General features: G+C 51.2%; 12 protein-coding genes across 12 annotated transcripts; 8 read left to right on the forward strand and 4 right to left on the reverse strand.

Annotated features, from left to right (window-relative positions):
- Positions 1–75: 75 nt before the first annotated feature.
- Positions 76–3,306, reverse strand: BDW70DRAFT_137907 (uncharacterized protein). Its single transcript, XM_073737118.1, has 3 exons — positions 2,246–3,306; positions 1,331–2,187; positions 76–1,280 (listed from the first exon to the last, which is right to left on the reverse strand). The coding sequence occupies exons 1-3, from the start codon at positions 2,895–2,897 to the stop codon at positions 282–284; spliced, it is 2,508 nt and encodes an 835-aa protein (XP_073595223.1). The 5' UTR covers positions 2,898–3,306; the 3' UTR covers positions 76–281.
- Positions 3,307–3,688: 382 nt separating this feature from the next.
- Positions 3,689–5,542, forward strand: trm6 (tRNA 1-methyladenosine methyltransferase subunit GCD10; the record flags this gene model as incomplete). The annotated part of the gene is made up of 2 exons (XM_073742583.1): positions 3,689–3,774; positions 3,831–5,542. 2 exons carry the CDS (start codon positions 3,689–3,691, stop codon positions 5,404–5,406), a joined length of 1,662 nt encoding a protein of 553 aa, XP_073595224.1. The 3' UTR covers positions 5,407–5,542.
- On the reverse strand, positions 5,436–6,660 carry BDW70DRAFT_137911 (actin-related protein 2/3 complex subunit 3). Its single transcript, XM_073737119.1, has 6 exons — positions 6,585–6,660; positions 6,473–6,518; positions 6,094–6,368; positions 5,915–6,027; positions 5,781–5,859; positions 5,436–5,726 (listed from the first exon to the last, which is right to left on the reverse strand). Exons 1-6 carry the CDS (start codon positions 6,588–6,590, stop codon positions 5,679–5,681), a joined length of 567 nt encoding a protein of 188 aa, XP_073595225.1. The 5' UTR covers positions 6,591–6,660; the 3' UTR covers positions 5,436–5,678.
- Positions 6,661–6,829: 169 nt separating this feature from the next.
- Positions 6,830–8,415, forward strand: BDW70DRAFT_137912 (replication factor C subunit 3). The gene is made up of 5 exons (XM_073737120.1): positions 6,830–7,046; positions 7,099–7,186; positions 7,236–7,410; positions 7,463–7,846; positions 7,894–8,415. The coding sequence occupies exons 1-5, from the start codon at positions 6,907–6,909 to the stop codon at positions 8,301–8,303; spliced, it is 1,197 nt and encodes a 398-aa protein (XP_073595226.1). The 5' UTR covers positions 6,830–6,906; the 3' UTR covers positions 8,304–8,415.
- A 627-nt stretch (positions 8,416–9,042) lies between these two features.
- BDW70DRAFT_68034 (histidine phosphatase superfamily) lies at positions 9,043–10,617 on the forward strand. Its single transcript, XM_073744567.1, has one exon. It carries the CDS (start codon positions 9,081–9,083, stop codon positions 10,500–10,502), a length of 1,422 nt encoding a protein of 473 aa, XP_073595227.1. The 5' UTR covers positions 9,043–9,080; the 3' UTR covers positions 10,503–10,617.
- Positions 10,618–11,712, reverse strand: BDW70DRAFT_68035 (putative glutamine-serine-proline rich protein). The gene has a single exon (XM_073744568.1). The coding sequence runs from the start codon at positions 11,699–11,701 to the stop codon at positions 10,733–10,735; it is 969 nt and encodes a 322-aa protein (XP_073595228.1). The 5' UTR covers positions 11,702–11,712; the 3' UTR covers positions 10,618–10,732.
- A 1,174-nt stretch (positions 11,713–12,886) lies between these two features.
- On the forward strand, positions 12,887–14,352 carry cwc27 (putative peptidyl-prolyl cis-trans isomerase). The gene has a single exon (XM_073737121.1). It carries the CDS (start codon positions 12,974–12,976, stop codon positions 14,300–14,302), a length of 1,329 nt encoding a protein of 442 aa, XP_073595229.1. The 5' UTR covers positions 12,887–12,973; the 3' UTR covers positions 14,303–14,352.
- Positions 14,353–16,165: 1,813 nt separating this feature from the next.
- BDW70DRAFT_68043 (uncharacterized protein) lies at positions 16,166–17,349 on the forward strand. Its single transcript, XM_073744569.1, has 2 exons — positions 16,166–16,278; positions 16,332–17,349. The coding sequence occupies exons 1-2, from the start codon at positions 16,207–16,209 to the stop codon at positions 17,274–17,276; spliced, it is 1,017 nt and encodes a 338-aa protein (XP_073595230.1). The 5' UTR covers positions 16,166–16,206; the 3' UTR covers positions 17,277–17,349.
- A 506-nt stretch (positions 17,350–17,855) lies between these two features.
- On the forward strand, positions 17,856–18,850 carry BDW70DRAFT_137917 (translocation channel protein TIM22). Its single transcript, XM_073737122.1, has 3 exons — positions 17,856–18,114; positions 18,178–18,273; positions 18,339–18,850. Exons 1-3 carry the CDS (start codon positions 18,001–18,003, stop codon positions 18,672–18,674), a joined length of 546 nt encoding a protein of 181 aa, XP_073595231.1. The 5' UTR covers positions 17,856–18,000; the 3' UTR covers positions 18,675–18,850.
- Positions 18,851–19,398: 548 nt separating this feature from the next.
- BDW70DRAFT_160815 (putative sulfite oxidase) lies at positions 19,399–20,662 on the forward strand (the record flags this gene model as incomplete). Its single annotated transcript, XM_073740903.1, has 3 exons — positions 19,399–19,410; positions 19,459–19,971; positions 20,045–20,662. 3 exons carry the CDS (start codon positions 19,399–19,401, stop codon positions 20,660–20,662), a joined length of 1,143 nt encoding a protein of 380 aa, XP_073595232.1.
- Positions 20,663–20,685: 23 nt separating this feature from the next.
- Positions 20,686–21,956, reverse strand: BDW70DRAFT_137920 (cysteine synthase A). Its single transcript, XM_073737123.1, has 2 exons — positions 21,834–21,956; positions 20,686–21,762 (listed from the first exon to the last, which is right to left on the reverse strand). The coding sequence occupies exons 1-2, from the start codon at positions 21,946–21,948 to the stop codon at positions 20,765–20,767; spliced, it is 1,113 nt and encodes a 370-aa protein (XP_073595233.1). The 5' UTR covers positions 21,949–21,956; the 3' UTR covers positions 20,686–20,764.
- A 420-nt stretch (positions 21,957–22,376) lies between these two features.
- On the forward strand, positions 22,377–26,186 carry BDW70DRAFT_68055 (condensin subunit YCG1). Its single transcript, XM_073744570.1, has 2 exons — positions 22,377–24,556; positions 24,608–26,186. The coding sequence occupies exons 1-2, from the start codon at positions 22,502–22,504 to the stop codon at positions 25,895–25,897; spliced, it is 3,345 nt and encodes a 1,114-aa protein (XP_073595234.1). The 5' UTR covers positions 22,377–22,501; the 3' UTR covers positions 25,898–26,186.
- The last annotated feature ends 665 nt before the right edge of the window (positions 26,187–26,851 follow it).

Here is a 26,851-nt window from a genome sequence, read left to right on the forward strand (position 1 = left end):
GGCTTTCTGACCAAGAAGGGTACGTAACGTGATCTGATCCTCGACAATCTACACACACGGGACAAGGCTCAAATATAGTAAAATAAGTCATTGCTCGTATTCGTCGTAAGTAACTAGCATACATTAAAAGCGCCAAGTTCAGGCATCTATATGACCCGTATATTTAGGATCATGCATGTTCATTCCGTCGTCAACACCATAAATAAGCGCGACCGAGATTACTGGCATACCATATTCGGTTATGTGTTTCGCGATCTATGTAAAGCAGCTTGATATGGCTTTCACATGACTATACAGTCTTTGTTCCGCTCCCTAGTGCCCCGCTCAGGATGCCGAGCATACGGATTCCTTTGGTATGGGCTCCGTGGGGGCGCATCCGTGATATTAGGGCTCTGTTGCGGGGGCGTATATATCGGACTCTTGGCCGCCTGCTCATAAGACGGAGGCGGACCGTCATCCTGATCTCCGTGTACCGCTCCACTACTCTGAAAGCGGGATTGGGAGTGGTGACCATATGATTGACGCTGTTGACGATTTACAGCAGAAGTGTTTGCGCTAGTTCCAAGGTTTGCTGCACTCTGGGAGCGGCCGCGCGCAGGGCCCGGTCGCTGTTGTTCCTCTTCCTGGTACTGGAGAGAGAGAGCATAGGCATAGTCCGCGTCTGCTTGCTCTTGGGCTGAAAGTGTGCTGGATTGCTGCGAAGTGTCGTGACTCGATGTCCGGGGCCCGGATGGGTCGGATTCTTGAGGTGTACTGTGGCTGACGAGTCTAAAATCGCCGGCGTAAAAGCCCGCATTAGATCCGTTCACATCAACAAGACTCTCCCACACAACTTCTGCATGGTTAGAGTAACCAGCATCGGTGACGAGCGTAAAGAGCCTCTGCAGTTGCGGATGCTTGTAGAGGGTAGAGAAGTGGTCGTTGCGAAATAAGATAGAGAAGGAACCGGGCTGCAGCGTTCTAGACAGCTGTTCTAGACCAAAAGCGCTCAATTGTGTGGCGTTTTCGAAGTCCGTGAAATGTTGGATTGCGTGTATATCAGCCATGATTCTTTCTTCTTCAGTATTTAGTGCTGTGCCTTGCATCACTCGGTCTTCAAGTTCCTGTTTACGAAATGGAAGCAGTTGGATATCTTCGTGATACTGGCCCATTCGTCCCAGTGCCGAACAAGCCTCCGTCGATGGGGAGGCGAGCCACCCGTGTACTAGGGATACCCCGAAAGTACTATAGAGCTTGATATCTTCGGTCTCAAAAAATGTGCCGGTTACAGAGTTCGGTTCCTGGGCTAGTTAGCATTGATTATCGCCAGGGCCATCTTTTTGAATCGCACCAGAGTCAATCGCGGATTGACGTTCATTCCAGTATGCAACATGGTTAAGAAACGACTGAGAGCTTCAATGTCGGGAAGTTCGTCGTCGGGTCCCAGACGTGTCGTCAGTTCATCAAACAGCGCCTCAATCAACAAGCCCAACGAGATTTGCTCCCTGCTTCGTAGAGCTCTTACAATGGGAGGCTGGGAGTCCTGGCCTGCGGCACGGAGTATCAGAGCGTTTACCAAGGCTAAAAGCGGGCATGGCCCGTTCTGATTCTGAATCAGCACAGGGGAGTCACGTAACGTTCCCGTACTATCTTTCCAACTAATATGTCTGATGGAATACGTCTCTGCTCGCTTCGCCTGTTGGGCGGTGTCGTCTGGAGTCGCGGATCTTTGTGTATTCTGAGATTGAGTCTGCAGCGACAACCTTGTGGGTGGGCTAATGCCTTGCTGTGACGCGCCACCATCAGGCTGGACATTTTGGAGTGCGGCAGGGGGGCCATATCCTTGGATTGTTGCCTGATCTGCATTAGACTGCGTCACTTGTCTGGTGTCATTTCCATTTTCCTGCGTGGGAGAGTCATCAAACTCGATAAGGACATGGGATGACCCAGTGGTGGCGGTTGATATAGTCCCTGGAGTGCTTATCCTAGGTTGTGGAGGATTTTGCTCGGGATGTAGCTGAGGCTGTGGCTGTTGCAGACCATCGAAGATATCGTGAGCTTCTGGAGAATCAAGTGTTGCGACACCGGTCTCCTGGCTACTCATGCCTGCGCCTTGGCTACGACTAGCCTCACTAGCCCAAGGAGATTCGGACTCCAGCTGCTGGTCAAAGAGCGATAGGCGAGCGGTCATTGGTATATAGCCCTCGTCTGACAGCATTAGCTTCAAGGTAGCGACCATATAACCGCACTAACAACGGGGATCTACCTTGACCTAGCCCACCGCTTGCGTCATCCCTAAGAGATGACGCGCGGGAGTTTTCATCCGCCCATGCATTGTTATCGTACTGAGATGGTTTCAAAAATGGGTTGTTCGACTGTAGCGGGATAGAAGAAGAGGCCAAATACTCCCAGTCAGAGGTGTCAGCGCCCCCTTGGTGCGGCGGGAGTTCATTTGCTGCCATTCTTCTTCGGGTGCCCGCAAGAACGATCGAAGGCACTCTCTTCTTGTTATCAACCGACTCTGCATCGCGTAGACCACTGTTCAAGTCCGCCCGCTCTGTCGAACCCGCATTGTCCCCAGAGCTCTGAATGGGGTTATCGACCAGCTCATCCGCCCAAGGATTCGGAGTGTCGGTAGACGAAGTCCGAATCGGGGACCGCTGCGCCTGCTCCAAAGACATCAGGTCAAAAGCTGGCGACGTATTCAGATCAGGCGAGAATATAGAGTCCTGCGACGGAATGCGACGAGGATGCGGAGAGCTCTGGGCTCTGCTAGGACGGGTCAAACGCTTGGGTGAGGTTGATGATAGAGAAAAGGACGTCGGGGAAGTTTTTGAGAATGAAGAGCGGAGTTCGAAGCGGGCATTCCCTTGACTGAGGTTGTGAAGGTGCGGAGGAGCTCGTTTTCTCAAGACCATGAAGACGGCGATGGTTCTCGGGCCACTCGGGCAAAGGCTGAAGCGCTGGGCACGTTCACGACCAATGAGACAAGTTAAAGAGAAATATTGCGACCGGGCTGGGGCGAAGTGATCAGGAACACTGATTCCGCAGGGCACGCGAATGGGCGGACTGGCGCTGTTGCGAGAGACTTGGGCAATACGTAATTGGTGGCTTAGACAGCGAGCACGGTAGCTACAAAGCAAGGCTGAGCTAGAGAAGCACTACTCCTGGACGAGGCAGTAGTAAGTTGAATTGTGCGGAAGTTAGCTGCTCATAAAAGCATGGGGTGCAGGTTTATATGAGCCATGCCGCTACCCCTTGATGGTGTTAAGCAAGAAAACCGGAGGAGTCCAATTTCAATACCCCAGATCCAAGCATATATATACGTCAATCCATCAGATCAGTCGGATAGGCACCCAGATTCCAGCCACCAGCTCCATTGGCTGTGGAGACTGGGGACTCGAGACCGCTCTTCGACTAGGTATCCTGCTTACCAGCAAGTATGAGAAGTTTACATAATTTTGCTGCCTGGCAGGTGATGAGTTTCAATACAACGGTATTGCGTCGTAACTAGGGACTCTCTTCACGCTAAGCTGATAGTACGGGCGGAATATTGAAGTTCCGCAAATTATGTCAGCCATCTTATCAAGCTTCAATGGTCAGTGCGCCATCGCAAAGAAAAAAGTCAAGAAATCTGCGACGGTTGACGGAAGCTCTATACTTGACTGGAGCAAGATTGAACTGGATTAAGATTATATCGAACTTAATCATGCACACGTCAATACGTCCCAATCAGTTCGTCATCCTGCGACTGCCCTCAGAGACGACAAAAGTTCAAAAAGTCGTCCCCAATACGCATGTACCCAGTCGATTTACTCTCTTCATTGCGGTGCGCTGACTGCAGAAACCAGGTTAATAAATTGTGGAAAATTCGGTTCTTTCCCTGCAAATCAGATTATCGGCCGGCCATTATACGTGACCTACGAGATCCTCGAGGCGCCAGGGAACACCCGCTTGCGCATTGTTCCCGCCGCAGAACTGCATGCGGAGTCGTTAATAACGGACGGAGAAGGTGACGATGACCTCGAAGTGAATGAGGAGGGACTGCCTGTCCGCACAAACCAAAATACGGTCGACGATGCGTCGACCCAAAAACTGACGCTAGAGGAGATCGAAGCGCTGAAGAAGGAGTCAACAGATGCGGGAAGGGATATAATTGCGAAGATATTGGAATCGCATTCGACCATAGACCAGAAGACGGCATTTTCGTTGGCCAAGTACACATTGCGCAAGCAGAAGAAGTATATGAAGCGATTCACGGTGTTCCCGATGGACGTCAGCGGTCTCACGAACTATATGCTGGAAAACAGGGACTCCGCCTCAAAGAGTATGGAATTGCGCGACGAACTGATTGGCCTTATTGGGAGCTGGGGGAACGTACATCATGGTGGCGATGCCTCATTACAAGCCACACTATCAAGACCAAATGGTCGCTACCTCGTTGTAGATGATACCGGAGGGCTTGTCGTCGCAGCTATGGCGGAACGAATGGGACTGCTATACCCCGACGAAGAGCGAGAAAATGATGAGGATGTGCCCGCTGAGGACGCTAGCACAGAAGAACCCACATCAACCTCATTACAACGAAAAGATCGTCCGGCTCAGATGTCCGCTACCGAGAACACCATCACCATCCTCCACGCGAACAAACAACCAAACGCATCGCTCCTAAAATACTTTGGCTACGACCACAACGCTCCCGAAGAATCCCATCCTCTATACAGACACTTGAAATCCGTTTCCTGGCTCCAGCTCCTCGACCCAGAAGCTGACCCCATTTACGCTGAGGAGCCCGCCATAATTCCCGACGCTGAGCTCGCAACTCTCAAAACCAACAAGCGCGGCGCATACCACCGGAAACGGAACCGCTGGGCCCGCGTGCAGAGCGTCGTCAATGAAGTTCGAGCAGGTGGCTACGATGGCCTTGTCGTCGCTACACTCATGGATCCTGATAGCGTCCTCAAGCATACTGTCCCACTTCTAGCTGGCTCCGCACCAGTCGTCGTGTACTCGCCCACCATCGAACCGCTAACGGAGATTGCAGATCTATACTCTACAGCACGGAAAACGGCTTATATCAACCGGAAGCGGGAGTTAGAAGAAAAGCAAGGCCAGTCTGCCAATGGCGAGTTCCCGGAACTGGCTGCTGAATTTAATTTGAACCCTACACTTTTATTGGCACCTACACTGGAAACGGTTAGGGTGCGTCAGTGGCAAGTCCTTCCGGGTCGTACGCATCCCATGATGTCTGGACGTGGAGGAGCGGAGGGTTACGTCTTCCATGGCATTCGTGTTATCCCATCAACAGGGTTCATCCAGGCTGCTGGAAATCCGAGCCGGAAAAGGAGAAAGCTTGCGACTGAATCGACTGCTCAGTCAACTGCTACGCCTGGGAGCACAAGTGCTGATGTCGAGATGAAGTCATGATAGCACAAAAAATGATAGCACAAAGAAATAAATAAAGGCAACCCATTTACTTATCTAAGGCGACATATTCTCGTCTTCTCCACTACGTTGGTGCTTAGCTTGGTCCCGCAAGCCTAATGTCGCCCTGCCTGAAAAGCCTGTAGGACAATCATGCGTAATAATACCCAGCGATCTGAAAGCGAAATTGGGGGTATGTGCTCTTTTGAACAGTTATATCCGGATGTGTAACCACAAAGTCACGCTAGGTACGACACAACAAAAAACAGTCTACCTTAGAAGCTCTTTCCCATAAACTTTCTCTTCGTGAAGCTAAGCCAGAACTGTATCAGCTGTTAGCAATGATTGTGCCGAAAATGTCTACGGATCTGACAAACCTTCGAAGGACCAACACCACCGGGGTATAGTCTCGCAAGCAGTCGGCTCGCAATCTCCTGCCGCACTTGGGTAAGGTATCTAAACGAACTATTAGCGCACTACAGCCGCATAAGAGGCATAATATCAAACGCACGATCGAAGCGTCTCGGCATCCTGGCGATCCCGCGGAGGTTCAAAAGCCTGGTTCAGTGGAAAGGACGCATCACCAGGGATAGCGAAGTTATCGAGCGCAACATTGGTCAGAGCCTGGAAAACCGGTCAACACCGCAACAAATCCGAGCAGTCTCGCCGCTGTAGAGTCAAATTTTATACCTTCTCCGCCTCACGAGCCGACATCGTAGGCTTAACCTTCCCCAGGCATTCGGTGATGAACAGTGTGCCGTAGATGAGCATGCGGTCGGCGGGGCCGTTTATCTCGAAGTTTCGGAACAAGACATTCGCCCGGAACAGAGACAGAATCTCGTCTACGCAGTCGTAGGACTCATTATCTGGCTGTACGTCGATGTCGGCGACGCCCGGGGGTAGCATGGGGAGGGTGTATGCGGGGCCGCGTGTGCGGGTGCGGAGGGGTAGAACTGGAAAGTTGCCTGCAGAAACGGCGAGACGAGATTAGTCAAGTGCATTCTCCCTAGCCGGTAGGAATTGTGCGTTCGGCTTTCAAGGATAGCAAAGATGGATCCTGCGATCGTACCTATTACGGGGATATCCCGATCTTCGAGGAAGATGGAGTGGTAGGCCTAATTGCGAGTTAGAGGTCGGCTTGAAGCATTACTTCGATGCGGAATGTCCAGGTAATCACATACAGGCATTATGATGGTTTAGAAAGCAATGCAATCCCCAGACCAAAATAGAGGAAAAAGCTGAGCTGGCGGGTGTTGATGGCAGAGCAGTTCTAATCTACCTAACAGGAGGCCGCATGTCATCACCGCTGCAGCAACAGCAGTGAGGCCTCAGGGCTTGGCACCCAGCTCCGCAGATTTTCCGACGCCGAACCTCTTTACGCGCTGCGGCATCTTGACGCGTCGAAATCCATCGGGCGCTCTTGCACCACTATTTAGCTCGATACCTTGCGCTTTGGGCTCATATTTGAATTGCAAAGAGCAATTGTTGAGTAATTAGAGCACCATGTCCGACTACGATGACAATATGGACGTGGATGCCCCTGCATCCAAGAACGCCGTCCAGTTCGGCTCTGATAACACTGGCGCAAAGCACAAGAGAGTCGCGGCAGATTTACCAGTGGAAGCTCAAGATAATCTGCCTTGGTAAGGCTGCAATCGGTATACTTGTTTGGCCCAGATGGCTGACCATGTGCAGGGTGGAAAAGTACCGCCCGAACACCCTCGATGATGTCTCCGGCCACAAAGATATATTAGCTACGATCAATCGATTCGTTGAGGCGAATGTGCGTCTCTAATCTGGTATTGACAAACCAATAGCTAACTTTATCTCAGCAATTACCACACCTTCTCCTCTACGGCCCTCCCGGCACGGGTAAAACGTCCACAATCCTGGCCCTTGCCCGACGGATATACGGCAGCAAGAACATGCGACAGATGGTGCTCGAACTCAACGCTAGTGATGATAGAGGAATTGATGTTGTTCGGGAACAGATTAAGACTTTCGCGAGTAGGTGTAGCGGCTCTAGGAAGTGAGGATGCAGGCTAATCAAGTCTCGCAGGCACAAAACAAATATTCTCGATGGCACCGTCCGCTACTGGTAAATCGTCGCTCGCGTCGTTTAAGCTGATTATCCTGGATGAGGCGGATGCCATGACGTCCACAGCGCAGATGGCGCTTCGCCGGATTATGGAAAAATACACCGCCAACACTCGGTTCTGCATTATCGCCAACTATACCCACAAGCTTTCTCCTGCCCTCCTTTCCCGATGTACTCGCTTCCGCTTCAGTCCGCTCAAAGAACAGGATATCCGGGTCCTGATTGATCAGGTAATCGAGAAGGAAGACGTGCGCATTCAACCTGAAGCTGTCGATAGCCTGGTCACCTTGAGTCGTGGTGATATGCGTCGTGCTTTGAACGTGCTTCAAGCCTGCCATGCAAGCAGTACGCGTCTCTATTCTATCATGAAGCTCTCGTACTGACCATACTAGGCAAACCCCTTCCCATTAAGAACGCGCTCCAAGATCAAGCCGCCCCCGAGCCAGAAACGATTACAAATAAGACGATATACGACTGTATTGCCGCGCCACATCCAGCCGATATCCAACAGATTGTGACCACACTGCTTGCGACCAGCGATGTGACATCATGTCTCAACACATTGAATACATTGAAGATCAACAAAGGCCTTGCTCTAGCAGATATCCTCTCTGCACTCGGGGAGCAGCTGTATCGGCTGGAGGTTCCCGCACAAACGCGGATCACTTGGCTGGAAGGCTTAGCAGAGATTGAATGGCGTCTGTCCGCAGGCGGATCGGAGACCGTTCAGACAGGCGGCCTGGTTGGAGTGATTCGAAATGGATGTGAGCTGATGGGGGATAAGGGTGTGAGTCTGGCATAATAGCGCTGTCTAATGCATTTACGAGTTCACGATCCCCGTCCTCGTCTGTAGTATCTTGCGTACCCACATAAGGCTCGGGCATACCAATCAAGGCTCAACTGCGGGAGCCTGAGCCCCGACATCGGCTAGATAAGATTGGGTATCCCTTGATTTTCAGATCCTGCGCAAGTACGCCTTATTCTTGACTATATATTCGGCGAGTAGCTGCCGAAGTCAAGCTTGCTCTAACAAAAGATTTCTACCTAAATGATAACACTAAGCATTCCAGTTCTCGCATCACCGGTCTCGGGGGACGGAGCCTGGAGCCGTTTCAAGACGGACATGGCCGACACACTAAAGACTGGTTTCCCCACGGTAAAAATCAGGGACTTGGCTTCGAAGATGGAGTCTCTCGCTGCAGTGTGCGGATTCGAAGCCGGCTTCGTAATCCAATGACAGTTTCGTTCTGTATCGTCCATGCAGCCTATTAGCTAATGCTTCTCCAATGTTTTCTCACCAACAAGGCTTGCAAGTCTAGATCCCCGCACCAGAGCCCAACCCACACAACCGCGAATAGCAATTGAAAGCTTTAATGGTGTTCCGCGGACACCCGTTGCTTGATAAAGATAAGAAATCCGAGGAGAATGATGGCGAACCCCGCCTATGTAAAGCTAGTTAGCTGATAAGGCAACGGGACTGTTTCCCGCGTAGCGACTTAAAAAAGACCCTGGCATCCGTTCCCATCCTTCACACTGACGGCTTTCTTCCTGCCTTCAGCTCAATTGATCCCTTGCCATCATGCGACGATCCCTTCAACTCATCGCGTTGTCGGCCATTCCTCTTCAGGTCTCCGCTGAGAAGGTCCTTGGAGCATACATCTTTGCCCGTCATGGAGATCGCACAGCGAAGATCCTCAAGAACACTCAGCTCACTGACCTAGGCTACAACCAGGTCTACCTAACCGGCTCCGCCTACCACGACCGCTATATCAACTCGACCTCTTCAAAGTACATCGACGGCATCAGCGAGGATGTTGTCAACCTCAGCCAGCTCACAGCGTCGGCACCCGCCGACGCTGTGCTGCAGAACTCTGCAACTGGCTTCCTTCAGGGTGTCTATCCCCCCGTGGGCTCCGTGTCCAGCCAGGAACTGGCCAACGGAACAACTGTTGAATCGCCACTGAACGGCTACCAGCTTATACCACTCTCGCTCATTGACTCGGGAGCCAGCAGCGAAGATAGCACTTGGCTGCAAGGAACGACGGACTGTAACAAGGCCAAGGTTAGCAGCGACAGCTACTACGAGTCTGAGCTGTACAAGGCGCTCTTCGACGAGACCAAAGACTTCTACCAGTCTCTTTCTCCGCTCATCAACACTTCTTTCTCGGAGGCCGATATGAGCTTTAGAAATGCGTACTCTATCTACGACTACCTCAATGTTGGTTCGATACATAACACTTCCAACACGGCCACAGAGTCCCAGCTCCACCGGGCCTTCCTCCTCGCCAATATCGAGCAGTACAACCTCGCTTACAACTCCTCTGAGACCGTCCGCGCAATCGCAGGCTCAACACTTGCCGCTGAAATGCTCATGGGTCTTAACGAAACTGTTACCTCACAGGGGGAGGTGAAGCTCCACGTTGAGTTCGGGTCCTACGGTACTTTCCTCTCATATTTCGGCCTTGCGAACCTCCCTGCCGTGGACGTCGCCTTCACAGGAATTCCAGATTATGCATCCTCTATGGTCTGGGAGCTCGTCACTAACTCCACCTCCGACTCATTCCCTTCCACCGACGAGATTAGCGTTCGCTTTGCCTTCCATAACGGTACCATGACTGGCTCTTCATCCACACCAACGACGTATCCGCTTTACGGTCAATCCAGCGCCACAATCCCGTGGTCCACATTTGTTGAGCAGACTGAGAAGATTGCCGTTATGACTACGCAACAGTGGTGCGATGTCTGCGGAAACACAGACGGACAGTGTGCTTCATCCAGCGGTACCTCGGACTCAGGCAACGCCTCTACGGACTCATTTGCAGGTAGCAATGGCGGTGGAATCTCCAAGGGTGTGGCTGGTGTCATTGGTGCTATGGTTACTTTGGCTGTGATCCTGGGATTGGAGGCGCTTTTCCTCCTTCTGGGGCCGTTCAGGCTTTCCAAGAAGGGAAGGTCTGCTGGCGTTGCCGGGGGTAATGTGGTGGATGAGAATAAAGATTAGGATGGCTTTGCTGTTTGTGAAGCATTCACGATGTGTCAACAACCGTACAAAAATCAAGGGTCTTAACGAGTGTTTTGCCTTGTAATGCTACAAGCCTGCAGTTTAAAGCACGCAATATCTTACGATAATTACAAGGATGGATTCACAACCCTAAAATCGCCTGACCATATGAATGAACCATAAACAGGAAATCCCAAAATACCAAATGCAAACCGCGAGGAGAGAAAACCCTAGTCCAAAAACACCAAGACCCCATCCCGATTCGAAATCCTCTCATCAAGCCTTACCCAATCCCTCTTCCACCCACCTTTACCGTCTGCCAACTCAGCCTCCAGCACACGCCCGCCCTCAGTCAAACGGGCATTTCTCGCTGACGCCCCAAAGTTTCCCGCACTCTTCCACTTAAAATGCCCAAATTCATTCATCAAGGCACTATTCAATGGCAGTCGAGAGGCCTTAAAGTGGCCCGAGGCAGCGCAGCACAAAGCCGCCAACTCGTAGTTTCCCTGAAGGGATATATCCCTGGATGATTTGGAGAAATTCCCGCGGTAATCCGACGGAGCCTGGGTTGGTACCCGGGCTGGAGCTGAAACTGGAAGTTTCCCGTCTTCCTTCTCAGACTCTGAATCAGAGGAAGATGAAGACGACGAGCTCGAAGAACGGCGCCGGTGAAACCCCCACGACTTCTTTCCCTTTTTCTTGTCGACCTTCCCGAGGGAACTGTGTTTCTTCATTGCGTCCTCCGCTAAAGAGCCTGCTATAGCGCCTCCAATTGTTCCAAGCACTCCATGGTTAACTTGATGGCCTGCGTATGCGCCTGCTGCGCCTCCAGTTAGGGCCCCTAGGACCCCGCGGTCATTGTGGTCTTGGCGGGCGTGAACGTCTTGGTCAGTATGTTGCGGATATGTCGGCTGAGGCTGCTGCTGCGGTGGGTATAGGTATGAGTATGGAGCCTGCGCTGGCGCTGGCGATTCAGGGTACGGAGGCGGGGGTTGCTGATAGCCGCTGTAGTATTCCTGCGGGTATTGATATCCGCTGCTAGTTTGTGACGAATATGCTGTGTCGTTTGCAGGTGCTGGCCATGCCGCTGAAGCTGGAGGATATGCGGGGTATCCAGCTGGAGGCATGGGGCCCTGATTGCCATAGCCCTGGCCATGGCCGGGGTATTTGCTGTCGCTGTAGTATTCTTGGGAAGACATGGTAATTGCCTGATGATGCTCAATATATGACTTCTCCAAGATCTGATCAGCATCTAAGAGAAGTACAGCTTTTCTTATTCTACAGGACTGATTCTCACTAGCTCAATCAGGAAGGTAGCTGAATCCCGGCCTGGTGGCTGTGCGGTATAGGGCTATTGCACTGCCACATCATGACTTGCTTTCTAGGCACCACAGTTTCTCCAGCCCTTCACTGAGAAAGCTGAGATTCAGATACTTCCACAGCTGAGAGTGAGTAATGAGATCTGACTTAGCAAGGTTTTAGGCGTCATTTCCGCCCGTTGTGCCAGAAGCCGGACTTGTATCCGATTCTCTCTCTACCAGTAAGCACTAACAAGGGTCTTGAATGTCCATGGTAAAAACGCCATGCATAATAGTGTCAGTCAGACCTTATTAGTAGAATATACTCTGCAGTAGCTTAGGTGCTCTCTTCAGTGTCAGAATGGGCGTTTCAACTATGCTCGAATGCAACGTGAGCTTGTCACTTTATTCAATTTGATCGCCAGCCTTTCTCGCCAAGCTTCCAAAGTAGACAGCACAGTGAGTTTTACTAGCCTAAGTGTAATGCTCTGTTGTTCTGATGTTCGTGGTGCTGGCTGGATCTATAAAATGTTCGGCTTCGGCTGACGTTGACGTGACCCCGAAACTTGGCCGAGAAGCTTCAACTCACCACTTTTCGCCCTCGCCAGTCCCTCTCGCCTACCTCCAAGTCCGGTTACTCAAAGGGCTCGAAATATACTGGAAAGTCATCTTTTTGATACGTCGAGCTCTTAATTTAGGCATATTGGCCATAGTCAATCCAGCGCGGTCGAGAAGGGTGTTTGAGCTTTGCTTCCAGCTACATCGCTGAGCTCCCTTCGTGGACGCAAATTTCTGACTCTTCGCATTTCATTTCATCTTGGCAATATGTCCGCTCATTATGCTACCGAACCAGCGCCGACCGCTTCCGCGACTCTCCATACCACCTTTGGGCCCCTCCACATCGCGCTGTTCGCGAAGCAAACTCCGCTAACATGTCGCAACTTCCTCCAACACTGCATGGACAATTATTACGCCGGCACAATCTTCCACCGCGTTGTCCCGGATTTTATTATCCAAGGAGGCGACCCGACGGGCACCGGCTCCGGCGGGACCTCGATCTACGAATACCCCGAATTCGAGTACGATCCTGACGCGCGCGATCCGAATGAGAAGGTTGTTCTCCGAGATGAGATCCACAGTCGATTACGGTTTAACCGGCGCGGGCTGGTTGGAATGGCGAAGAGCGAGGATGGTTCGTATGGGAGTCAATTTTTCATCACCCTTGCCAATACCGAGCGCGAGTTGAATGGGCAGTGCACGCTCTTCGGGCGCCTTGAGGGGGATTCGCTGTACAACATGTTGAAGATCGCGGAGGCCGAGCGCATCGAGGGGACCGAGCGACCTGTATACCCGGTGAAGATTACATCTTGCGAAGTGGGCGATCTGGGACCGTTCGTTGATAAGGTTAAGAAGAGGCAGATTGTTGCTACGGGGCCGAAGACTGAGGAGAAGCCGGCTGCGAAGAAGAAGAAGAAGGCCAAGCCCGGTAAGGCCTTGTTGAGTTTCGGGGGGGACGACGAGGAAGACGAGGATATGCCTATTCGCCCGGCGAAGCCAAAGTTCAATCCTATGCTTGTCACGGACACAAAGCTCCCAGAAAGGGAATCATCGACGAAAGGAGAGGCCTCGCAAACGCGTAAACGACCTCGGTCGCCATCGCCAAAGCGACAACCTCAACCATCGCCTCCGCCCAAAGACCGACCAAAAAAACCAGAGCCTACGAAGCAACTTCCATTACCCAACCCTGAATCGCCGGAACGCTCACCTTCTCCGCCACCGAAACAATCATTCTTATCACGAACAAATGCCGAGATTGAGAATCTCAAAGCCTCCATGCGCCGCACCGTCCATGCCCCAGCCGCAGAAACAAAACCAAAGTCCGCCCTTGAGGCCATGATCCCGCAGACTGCAATCCGAGGACGCAAACGGCCGCCTCCAGGGAGTATCAGCGCCTCAACCTCCGCGCCAAACGGTATAACAGGCTTCAGCAGCAACAGCGCTGAAGCCGAGGCTTTGAAAATGTTCAACGCCTTCAGAGCCAAGCTAGAGAGCTCTGATTCCCAGCCCACCGCAGCTGCGGCCAAACGTCCATCGGTAGCCAAAACCGACGCAGCGGAAGAAAGGAAAGAGACCCCGGATGAAGACGAAGAATCCCAACTTTGTGACCTCCACTTCATTGCCAACTGCCAGTCATGCAAATCGTGGGACAACGACGTAGAAGGCGGCGCCAACAATGGCGCAGACGACGAAGTCAATGACAGTAATTGGCTCAACCATCAACTCCGTTTCGGCAAGGACACGCTTGGTAAAGACCTGAACTGGAAACGCGAGCACCAGGACGTCGACACGTTGATGGTTATTGATCCTCGCGAGAAGGAGAGGGAACTCGCCGATGGCTCTAGATCTGGGGCGAAACGAGTGAAGGGAAGGGGATTAGAGAGGGATCGGGAACGCGAAAGGAAGAAGGGGAGGGTTGGAGATTTAGAGTGGTCGAAAAGGTGATATAATCAAATAGGGTACCTAGACTATTGGCATAGCTAGGTCTGCTGTATAGCTACATGAAGGATCTAGTACAGCCTAAGGCTTTTGTTCCGAATAAAACCTAATCTTGAAGGATGAGGCATGCGATCAGCCCTACAGTGCAACAGGCACACCGGCGCTGCTCTATCACAAATCAATACCCTCACTTGGCCTTTCTGCAGTACCAATCAGGCCAGGTAAAAGACTATTTAGGGCCCCGCGTGCCTAGGTTGAGTGCATGCCTGGTCTGTAATCACGAATGCATACGCTAGGTTCAGGCACTTGTTAAGTTCATGACTCTTTCAGTCATAATGGACGGCCCAACCACAATCAACATCTGGTGACACTAAATATCATTTAACCTTTCTGTGTGCCCTTCTCGTCCATACAGGATCTCAATCTTTCGTGAAGCATTCTTTATATCTTATTAAGAGACCCTTCTTTTGATTTATGATGTCCAGGCTGAAGCAACATACCAGGTAGTATAAGACAGGCGGTCGAAGCTAGGCCGTTGGATGTACGAGCATATATAAATATTTATTCATATAGACAGAAAGTAAGGCGCGCTGGGTACTGGCTCTGGAAGGCCTTTCATATGCGGAAAGAGATGAATAGGATGGTGAAGATCATAGGAGTAACAAGGGCTGCTGGTGAGCAGTCGGGAGTGTAGTATGGGTCGGTATTTCTGTGACTGGTATCTGTGACAGGTATATAATATACCCACATATCCCTCGACGGTACTGTAGTACAGCTAGGTGTACTCATGCTAGGAAAGAGGCATTACGATCAGGTTAGCTTCGGGTTGCATTGCAGTTGCAGCAAAGGCGCGGAATTGAGATTGATTAGGGCTTTCTCATACAAGCCAATGTCAAGATATGATTGATTTGAATCCTAGATCCATACATTTTCATCTCCCCATAATGCGGAACGGTAGCCAGATTCTCTACCCTCAGAGCCGCAAGCAGCATCTTTTGGGCCAATAGTATAATCTATTATATGCACACAAGTAGCTTTCTTGACCAGTTTTTGAAAGCGTCGAGCCTAATCTGGTAGCTTTCCAATTTCAATATGATATGATAATGCTGGATGTGCACATCTCTTAAGGACTCTGCGGCGAGTATACGCGTCATCCACTTGCGGCAAGCTTTATAGATGAGACCATGAATCTGGCTTTCTGTGTTACGTAGACTAAGAAACTGCGTTTGCATACAATAAAATGATCTTTTCTTTCTCTTTCCATTTTGTTTTTTAAAATTTTTTTTTAAGTTTCTAATTTTAATTTCTTTATTTTCCATGCTAAGATATTAGGTCAAAGCGAGAGGTCTAAAATTTATATCTGTACGATATAGGGTAGACCAATAGTGAGAATGCCCTGGGAGATGTGATCGTAGGCTTATATTATTCAATTATAGATCTATAGAACATTTCTGAATCACGAATATAAATTAAACTAGGACCTGGAGAGCTCCGACTCCGATCGGACCACTCTCAAGGTCCGACTCTGCGACTTGGCTATATGACCGTTGTGGTCTTATTGGATCGGATGAGAAATGGCAGCTCGAGGACTTAACTAAACTCCGTATTATCTCCTTTTACCTGCAGCTCCGCAGATTTGGCATGACAGCAACTCCAGCCAGCCGTTCCAGCCCGTTTAGGCGCCGGCGGGTTTCATTGAATTCCGCCGTCCCTGAGGCTCTCCTGTTGATGCACAGGAGATACCGGCACCCCCGGAGTTACCCAGCATCCTTTGGCGTAAACAGGGCGTAAGAGGGCGTAAACAGCGCCGAATATAATACTATAAATGCCTGTGCTCCCTGACGATGTAAAACCATTCAGTCCCATGCAACTGAACCCTGCAGTCCGGTGCCTCGGCTTCTGATCCCATTATGGCGCAGAAATACGCTAAAGACCAACCTTCCGGTTTTACTAATCGGATTGAGCGCGTCACTGTCGTCGGCGTATGACAACCACGTTTCTTCCATCAAAGGCTCTTCGCTAACTTACTTCCCAGGCCGGTGGTTCTGTCGGAAAGCGTATCACCAACGAGCTTCTGAAGACCGGCAAACACACCGTCACCGCACTGAGCCGCAAAGACAGCAACACCCCGCTCCCAGACGGCGTCAAGGTCGTGCGCGTCGACTATGATAATGAAGAAGCCATCACTGCCGCCCTCAAGGGTCAACAATTCCTGATCATCACCCTCGCCGTCAACGCGGCCCCAGACACAGAGTCAAAGATCATCCGCGCCGCTGGAGCCGCTGGAGTCCCCTATATAATGCCCAACACGTACGGGGGCGACGTCACGAACGAAACGTTCATGAAAGAGATCGTCATTGGCGGCAGCTACTTGAAGGCATGTGCTGAGGTTGAAGCGGCTGGCGCCGCGTGGATCGCACTTGCTTGCGGGTTCTGGTACGAGCACAGCCTTACCACGGGAGAGGGCTGGTTCGGGTTCGACTTTGCGAAGAAGAGGGTCACTTTCTTTGATGATGGTAACACGAAGATTAATGTCAGCACTTGGGAGCAGTGCGGGCGTGCTGTGGCCGGACTCCTTAGCCTCAAGGAGCTGCCTGAAGACGAGAACGACAGTTCCCCCGCGCTGACCAACTGGGCCAACAAACCGGTGTTCGTAGATAGCTTCCTTGTGAGCCAGCGCGAGATGCTCGACAGCTGGCTGCGGGTTTCGGGAGACAAGGCGGAAGACTGGACGATTTCTTACGAGCCCGCAAAGGCGAGGTGGGAAAGAGGTATGGAGCTGCTGAAGAAGGGCGACTACTCTGGAATAAGCTTGACGATGTACGGAAGGGCGTTTCTTAATGGGGATGGCAACTATTCGAAGGATCATAAGCTTGTAAATGACCTGTTTGGGCTGCCGAAGGAGGATCTGGATGAGAGAACTGCTGTTGCTAAGGGGATGATGGATCGGGGTTACAGTTACTTTGGTAACAGGGTCTAAGTCCATCTGAGACTTCGGGATGTGTTCTGGCTTATGAATTATGACGTGCAATGAACATTACTTCCCAATGGTTCTTTATATCTCTGTAAAATAAAAGAAACCCTGTACTCGGGCTGCAATTTCATCTGGGTGCTAAGTTAGGGTAAGAGTTGAAGAAGTACTTAAGCACGTTGAGGATGTCTTTGAAGAGCGGCTCCAATACATAGGGATTTCCAGTAGCTACTTGACGACAGGCTGTCGTTGGCAACTATAGTCGAACCACAAGCTGACTTTCCCTCCTATAACCTGCAGTAGCTCATTCATGCCGACGCATACTTCGCTGAACGGTATATTCTGGACAGAGAATAAGCTGAATATAATTTGGTGCTATATATAAATCTAGTCAAGAATATCAACGAATCTTCTACTTCCAACTTACTTCTCACTCCGGTTTCGACATCGATAGCCGGAGGCAGTTTTTAGGGCTAACAGTCCGTGTATAGTTATGTAGGCATGTTCGCTGAGTCACGTGACACCTGCGCTCAAGGTCTTCGCCACCAACCGGAAAATAAATTCTCTCCGCATCAATTCCGGGGTTGAGCTATCGCCATCCATATCATATCAGCACTCTTTTCGCTCTTTCGCCTCAGTACTCAATTTCTCTCGCTTTCTAGGGATTGTCAAGGGACTAACCGCAGACGGTCTTTTCTACTCCTTTGTCTCTCGTTCAGAGAACCTTATCATCATGAACTTCCCCGGGACGAGCGGCTCTTCCGCCGCAGGCATGACAGGCTTCGGGGGCATGGGAGCCGGCGGTACGCAGGGGATGTCGGAACAAGAGCAGGCTATGGTGAAGATGGTTCGTCTCGCATCGCTCTTTGAAAATGTGTTTGGTTGGGCTGCCTTGCTAAGTGTCGCGCAGATGCAAAACGCTATGGAATCCTGTCCCCTCAAGACCGTCATCTCCGGCGTAATGGGATTCGGTCTTGGTGGTCTTTTCGGCATGTTCATGGCGGGTGTACGTAACTTATTCCCCGTTCCACCATGTATACACCGTATCCGACCAGAGCTAATAAACCTCAGATGTCCTACGACTCCTCGCTTACCCCCCAGAGCCAAACTATCGCCAACCTCCCTTGGCGCCAACAACTTAAACACGGCTTCAAGGATATGGGGTCGCGCTCCTGGTCATCTGCTAAGAACTTTGGTATCGTCGGCGCACTCTACTCAGGGACAGAGTGCTGCATTGAGGGGCTCCGCGCGAAGAATGACCTCACAAACAGTGTGTCGGCGGGTTGTATCACCGGTGGGATCTTGGGTGCAAAAGCAGGCCCGCAGGCTGCAGCTCTCGGCTGTGCAGGCTTTGCGGCGTTCAGCGCGGCAATTGATGCCTATATGAGAATGCCGGAGTCTGATTGAGCTGCTGTGAGCTGAGATGAGTTTGGGACTGTTTCTTCGGCGGCAATGGCGTTCGGGTAGATGGGCTGCATTGTGTATGGCGTTTGGCTCTGCGTTGTGGGTTGCGACTCGCTGCTCTTTTGTATAGTACGAATGTTATAGACCAGATATATATTGGTGACTTATGTGTAATCAAGAATCATTACTGATTTGCTAAGTGGGCGCCTAACAACTGTTCTAGCATTGTATTCCGCCAGGGATGTGAGAATTCAGCCCGGCCAGACACCGCTGCGAAGAAAATTACGTCGCCTACCGAATACACATCCTACAAGACAGGTACGATGAAGCCGTAAGGATCGCTCCCTGCTAAAGAGACGTGTACTGTATATTCCATAGGAGGTACGTGCGAGGGACATGCGCTTGCATAGTAACAGTTGCTGTTCTCTGATCAGGTCTTTTAAATGCCGTCCAGTCCTCCAAGGGCGCCATTTACCGGTAAGCTCAGCACACAACCTAGAGAAAACCAAGTATAGGCTCCATAAACTGTATACTGAGACGACATATGAATATTTGAAATCTGTACCGTCTCTAGAAAAGACGAATCCACCGTTCTGGTTCCCTATAGAGGTAGAACCGTCGCTGCTAGATAAGATGACGATTTGTAGCATGACGTCAAGCGAGCCGTGGCTATAGATATCGGGGCAAATCTCTTGAACAACCAGTGAACAGCACAATAAACGACAATATGGTTGCAACAGTAAGTTTATCTCATGCTAACTCTTCATACAGACCTTAACGTTAATAGCACATAGAATACACCAAGGAAAACCCATTGAACCGGGAGCCACCCGTCAAGGAGCTCGTATCAAACTTCATAACCCCCAGCTCAACATCCTACGACCGAAACCACGGTCCAATCCCACACCTTTCCGCAGATAGGCACACCATAGAAGTTGACGGCCTCGTTACAATTCCTCTGTGTCTGAGCGTCCACCAGCTCGCCACCGAGTTCCCGCAACATGAGGTCCTATGCGCGCTCGAATGCGCCGGTAATCGGCGGCATACGATGCGAACCATGCTGAAAGAAGTCGAGGGCATCGATTGGGGCGATGCGGCAATTATGAATTGTAAGTGGAGGGGCCCGAGACTTAGAGACGTGTTACATCGAGCGGGGGTAGATCAGTACAAGGGACGGCCTGGGCTGCATGTTGCCTTCTCATCGTTTCAGGTGCCCTGTCAAGAGGATGAGTGGTTTGGAGGGAGTGTGGAGTTGGAGCGGGGGTTGGATGAGGAGGCTGATGTGATACTCGCGTTGGAGGTTGGTTGCACCCATGCTTCCACTGGTACTCCGTTCTACACACTGTATAACTTGATGGCTGATCGTCAGCCAGATGAACGATGCTCCTCTTGAACCGAAACACGGCTTCCCCGTCCGCGTTGTCCTACCTGGGATTGCAGGTGCCAGATGGGTGAAATGGTTAGACAGGATCACAGTCCAAGATCAGGAATCGACGAATTTCTATCAGCGACGTGACTACAAGGTTCTACCGGAGGAAGCTGTGGACCGTGACGCGGCAGAACCATTTTGGGACCAGACACCCGCGATATCTGAAGTATCCATCAATTCAGTAGTGGCAGTACCTGAGGATAATGAGACAGTTTACTTGTCGGATACAGGCAAACTGGAGGTGAAGGGGTATGCGGTTCCTCAGGGGTCGGGCGGACCGGTGGTGAAGGTGCAGGTGTCGGGAGACGGGGGCAGGACTTGGATTGACGCTGAGATTGGAAAGTCGGGATCAGCTGGTGCTGAGGGCGGGATGAGGAAGTGGTGTTGGATTCTGTGGAGCGCAGAAGTTGAGGTTGAAACTGGGAAGGGTAAAGAGGTGACAAGTCGGGCGATTGATGCGCAAGGCAATATGCAGGCTGAACACTCGCAGTGGAATTTGAGGGGCGTTGGGTATAGCGGTTATGGGAGGGCGAAGAATCTGACCGTCCGGTATAAGGAGTAAGACAGCTGCTGTCTGTATGGAACTGATTGGTAAATGACCTTTAGCATTGCGCAGTGATCTATAATAAGACAGCATAATATTTACAGGGAGAAATCGCACTGATCAAGGAAGAACAATGTACTTCTCTAGATGCTTGGGGATAGCGTTCCGCAGACCCTTGCTCTCAAGCCATGACTTGGAGAAGAGCCTGTCCGCATACCGGTACGCACCATCAGCAAGGATGGTCACGACGGTGCTGCCCTTGCCCAACTTCTCGGCAACTTCCTTAGCAGCAACAACATTGAGAGCCGAGCTGGCGCCTAGGTAAAGGCCCTCCTCATCCAAGCAGCGGTAGACCATCTCAATGGTTTTCTCGTCGCTAATATTCAGCGATCCATCCAACGTGCCGACATCAGGCTGCAGATTATCCGTAATACGACCCTGCCCAATACCCTCAGTGATACTGCTACCAGACCGCTCAACCAACTTCCCACCGCTCTGAATGTAGCTGTGCAGAACACTACCAGGGGGATCCGCAAGGAAAGATTTGACACGGCCGCTGCTAGCCTGCTTCAGGTAATATGTGATTCCCGCGAGCGTACCACCTGTCCCTGTCGAGCACGTAAATGCGTCCAGCTTCCCACCCGTCTGCGCCCAAATCTCCGGGCCGGTCGTCTCGATATGAGCCCGGCGGTTAGCCGTGTTATCGAACTGATTTGTCCACACCGCATTGTCTAGCGACTCCGCATGCCGCCGCGCCTTGTGGTTGTAGTTTTCGGGGTTGTCGAACGCCACCGCAGGGACCGGGTACACTTCCGCACCCAGCAATCGCAGGAGATCAATCTTGCCCTGAGACTGCGTGTTCGGCATGTAGATGACAAGCTTGTACCCCTTGGACCGGCAGACGTGGGCGAGTCCAATACCCGTGTTGCCCGCTGTTCCTTCAACGACGGTGCCGCCGGGCTTTAGAAGACCCCGTTCCTCGGCATCTTTGACAACGTATAATGCGGCTCGGTCCTTGACGCTGCCGCCGGGGTTCTGAAACTCAGCTTTGGCGAGGATGTTGGAGCCGGTTTCTTCAGAGAGGCGCTTAAGGCGGATAAGGGGCGTGTTGCCGATTGCTTTAGGGTGAATCGTTAGTTAAACATGGTGGAAAATACCTAGCTGGTCTCATTCCGAAAGTGCCGCTTACCTTCGGTCAGCCCGTTGACGAAACCTTGCGCCTGGGAAACCCGGACGTTGTATGAGCTCTCAGCCGCGCTGCGCAGGGCAGTTGTGGCAAATCGCCGGACGCTTTGTCGAAACATTCTGTCAATATCAATGCTACTCCTGAAACAGAAAGGACAAGAAGAAGTTCCCCAGACTGTATCTCGAACGAGGGGACCGATTTCCGGCGTTAGTAAGAAATCACGTGAAAGATGGCGTGCGAGCTAGTATGCAAGGCATTTCGGCTCAGGCAAGACACTCAGTCAACAATAGCTGTCTGGAGGTGGAAATACGGGTCCCTTGATTGCGAGAACAGTATGACTAGGGTAGCTGAGGCATTGTATTCATGTATCAAGAACCCGGTCGTCAAAGAGTGGCAGGCTGCTGGGCAGCGCACGTGCTGCCCTAACCCTTATCTATCTGCTGGTTTGGGGTGTTTGTTTATGCTCCGCCCCGTGACTCTCACAGCAACGGTTATAACGAGTAGTGGCAGTAGCCAACGAACTTCTTTGCTGCCGACCTTACGCCAAACAAACGCCTCTACTGGAAACGGGCTGATCAGCAAGTAAAGATATACTAGGATGAGTTGAAATTTATCACCAGCCGCAGATTACTGACCCGACACCCTTACTGCGTCATTACCCCTCGATCAAGATGCCGAGTCGAGTTTCCGCTCGTTCAGCATCCACCGCCTCGCGCAAAGGCTCTACACATACTGCGACAAGCGGTCGCGCTGGCTCAGCGACCCCATCATTTGCCACCCCAGAGGAACCTGCATTACCTGAAGCTGTTCCAACTCTTCGCCGCGATGTATGCGCCATTTTCGCGGACGCCCAGCGCTCGACTGCCGGTCATCGCAAACTTGTCGTCCGACTTAGGAAAATCCAGGAGGTGTGCTGCGGTATACCTCAGAAGAACTCCAAAAAAGACAGTTCAACCGAAGAGCGATTGATTCCCGGCGAAGAGACGGTACCAGAAAAGGAATTCAACGTCGAAGTAGGTCGCTGTGTGTTGCGCATCTTGTCTATTAAGAAGACAGAGCCTGTTGGCGATCGAATCTTGCGGTTTCTCGGAAACTTCCTTACTCATGCCTCGGAAAAGGACGCTGAGATCTTCGGATCTGAAGAAGATGAAGACGATATGCAGAATTCCCACGAAAGACCGACTGCCCACTTGACCACCAGTCTTGTCTCCCTGTTAGTGCCTTTGCTGTCTGCAAAAGACAAGGTTGTGCGCTTCCGTACCACGCAAATTATTGCGCACATCGTCAATTCACTCGATACCGTAGACGACGAATTATACCACACTCTCCGGCAAGGCCTCCTAAAGCGGATTCGCGACAAAGAACCTTCGGTGCGGGTACAAGCAGTGATGGGTCTCGGCCGCTTGGCCGGAAATGAAGAGGACGATGACGAAAATGATGATACGAGTGCTCTTGTGGAGAAGCTCGTTGACATAATGCAAAATGATACGGCTGCAGAGGTTCGGAGGACTTTACTCCTCAACCTCCCACTGATCCCGTCTACACTTCCGTACCTCCTCGAACGCGCCCGTGACCTCGATGCACCCACACGAAGGGCGTTATATTCTCGCCTACTTCCGACACTGGGAGATTTCCGACATTTATCTCTCTCTATGAGAGAAAAGTTGCTCAGATGGGGTCTTCGTGATCGTGACGAAAGTGTGAGGAAGGCCACTGGAAAGTTGTTCTATGACCGCTGGATTGAGGATATCGCTGGTACGAACAATGACCCTGAGAAATTCGGGCAGCGCTCGGAACCCAGAATTCCCGCTTTACTGGAGTTGTTGGAGCGTATCGATGTGGTGAACTCAGGTATGGAATCCGGCATAGCGCACGAAGCTATGCGCAGTTTCTGGGAAGGTCGGCCGGACTATCGAGAGGCGGTACTATTTGATGAAGCCTTCTGGGAGTCAATGACAGCCGAATCCGCTTTCCTCCTTCGCTCTTTCAATGACTTTTGCCGGGTTGAAAACGAGGGTAAATATGACAGCCTCGCCGATGAGAAGATCCCAGTCGTTACAGCCCTCGCAATGTATCTTCATAAGTACATGACCGAGCTTCTGCAGCGCAAGAAGCTCACAAAGGATGCTACTGACGTGAACGACGACGATACTGTTGAAATCGAATTTATCGTCGAGCAATTGCTTCACATCGCTATGACACTAGACTACAGCGACGAAGTTGGGCGACGAAAGATGTTTTCCCTACTCCGCGAGGCTCTCGCTGTCCCAGAGCTCCCTCAGGAATCGACCAAGCTCGCGGTTGAAACACTGAGATGTGTCTGTGGGCCTGACGCTGCGGCCGAGAGCGAATTCTGCAGTGTTGTTCTGGAAGCCATTGCTGAAGTTCATGACACAATCAGCACCGAGGATAGTTTCGTTTCTGCAAAGTCTGAGATTAGCGATGATGCCAGCAGCCGCCAACGATCCGAAACGCCGATGAGTGAAGATGACAAGCCATTCAACAAGGAGGAAGCAAAGGCTAAGGTCCTTAAGGAAATCGTTATTAATATGAAGTGTCTGCACATTGCGCTCTGCATGCTCCAGAATGTTGAAGGCAACCTACAAGCGAATATGAATCTGGTGACCATGTTGAATAACTTGGTAGTACCTGCTGTTCGGAGCCACGAGGCGCCAATTCGAGAGCGCGGTCTCGAATGTCTTGGGCTGTGCTGCTTGCTGGACAAGGTGAGTTCCATTCTTTACTAATTACGTCTTATTCTCTAACCTTCCTGTTAGACTCTCGCAGAAGAAAATATGACGCTGTTCATTCACTGTTACAGCAAAGGCCACGAAAACCTACAGGTCACCGCTATTCATATTCTTTGCGATATGTTAACTAGCCATCCTTCGCTACTGGCTCCCGTTACCCAGGCCGATAAAGAGACAGTTGCGCCACCGGCGTTCCAGAAGCCACTGCTTAAGGTCTTTTCCAGAGCTCTCAAACCAAATTCACCCGCCTCTGTACAAACAGCAGCTGCGACAGCTCTTTCTAAGCTTCTGCTCACTGGTGTTTTCACTCCATCCGCCGCCAATATCCCCGAGGCCATTCAAGAGTTCAACCAACATGCCATCGAAACACTGCTACAGTCCCTCGTCGTGTCCTTCTTCCATCCCCGAACTCGCGAGAATCCCGCACTCCGGCAGGCACTCGCATACTTCTTCCCTGTCTACTGCCACTCCCGGCCGGATAACACCCAGCATATGAGAAAGATTACCGTTCCTGTCATCCGGACCATCCTAAATTCAGCGGAAGAATACTACTCACTTGAGGCTGAAGAAGACAGTGATGGCGATATTGATGAGTCTGTCGGGGAGAAGGAATTGAAGGCACTGATGAGCGGAGTTCTCGGTATGCTTGCGGAGTGGACGGATGAGCGAAGAGTGATCGGACTTGGCGGCGAACGGGTCCTTGCTGGGGGTCCTGCTAGCTCCAATGTTTGTGGCATTATCCACTTGCAACTGATTAAGGACATACTGGAACGAGTGCTCGGTATCAGTGAAGGCAGCAATCGCTGCTCTAAAGAAGAACGGAAACTCCTGTTTTCACTCATGAGCAAGCTCTATATTGCGCCGCCAACAGCACCTTCGCGCTCAGCGTCTCAGGCCCCCGAAGACGACTCATTCCGCTCCAGCGTGCGAAGCTCCCAGGGCGAACTCAGTCCCGAGAACCTTGCCCTCGCGCAGGAAGTCAAGGAGCTACTTGACCAGACCATTGAAGAAGGTGTGGCGGCTGATGCTGCTAGCCGAAATGCTCTCGTCAAGGTGAAGAACGTGGTGCTCAAGCTGCTGGCGGCTCCCATGCGACCTTCTAGCGCACGCGGCCGCGAGAGCAGTGTCGAAAGTGACATTGGCAGTGTTCGATCCTCCAGAAGTGTTCGGCCGTCCGTAGAGCCTGGTTTTGGGCGCCGCGGTGTATCCGTAGAGCCGAGTATCATGGAAGAGGATGAGAATGAGGATAGCCGGGCGACTGTGGACAGTAGAATGACTGTTATCAAAGAGGAGGATGCCGATGCTATGGAGGAGTGATTTTCGGTCTCGAGATCTTTGCTGTCTGGTTCGGCGTTGGGGAGGTTTCCCGGCAGGGCTAATGGTCACATTTATGGTTAGGTTGCGATGTATTTATTCGATTTTTGGTCATGTTTGAAGATGCTCTATATATGTTACGAATAATTCACTTTTAAACGTTCATGTAGGGAGTATGGATCTGTTTTCTATTGACTCTCCCAGGATAGCTCAGCTCTTGGCGAAGTTATCCCAGACTGACAGCTGCCTCCAGGCCAGAAGTGGCTAGTCTTAGTCTTAGGTAGCATCTGAGTTATCGCGTGGTATCAACAGTGATCAGTGTGGAAGGGTCGTCCAATCTGTTTAAACTTACCAGAACATGTTACAACGATTCAACCCAACCATAAATGTATCTACGTCAATGTGAGAATGAATCTGTCTTGGGCAGCCTTATGACTCTGATGACGCGACTCGGGGCTTGATTCAATGCGGGCAAGACCGCATGTGGAGACTCTTAGCACTCGGATGCGAGGCTTCCGTTTTAATTTCTTCCTCCAAATCGTCTGCCTGCCTCGCTGCTTTGAAATACTCCGGAGGTACCAAAGTAAAGATTAATGGTTGACTCTGAGAGACTGCTTTGACCTCCCGGGTCCTTGTCGTGCCTAGCCGGATAGGGAGTGTTCAATGGGCTTTGTGAGGCTACTAAGGAAGGCCACACGATACACCGGAGATGCAAAGAGGTCCGATACGCTCGTCCATATCTCGAGTACCTTTATTACTGGCTCTTTTGCAGTTATCTAGAGGCTTTTAATAATTGCGTGTTCGTGAATACGATAAATAATATCTCATTAGTCGACTAACTGGAGTTGATGATGGATGACTGCTGGTATCTTGGTCTCGAGACTGTAATAAGCGTCTCGGCAACACCGTACGGTTGACAATCCTGGGCAGATGGCAGCACCTGTAGAATCCAATGAA

This window comes from Aspergillus foveolatus (genome assembly GCF_047715535.1).
Source record: "Aspergillus foveolatus strain CBS 279.81 unplaced genomic scaffold BDW70scaffold_30, whole genome shotgun sequence".
NCBI classification, from domain to species: Eukaryota; Fungi; Ascomycota; class Eurotiomycetes; order Eurotiales; family Aspergillaceae; genus Aspergillus; species Aspergillus foveolatus.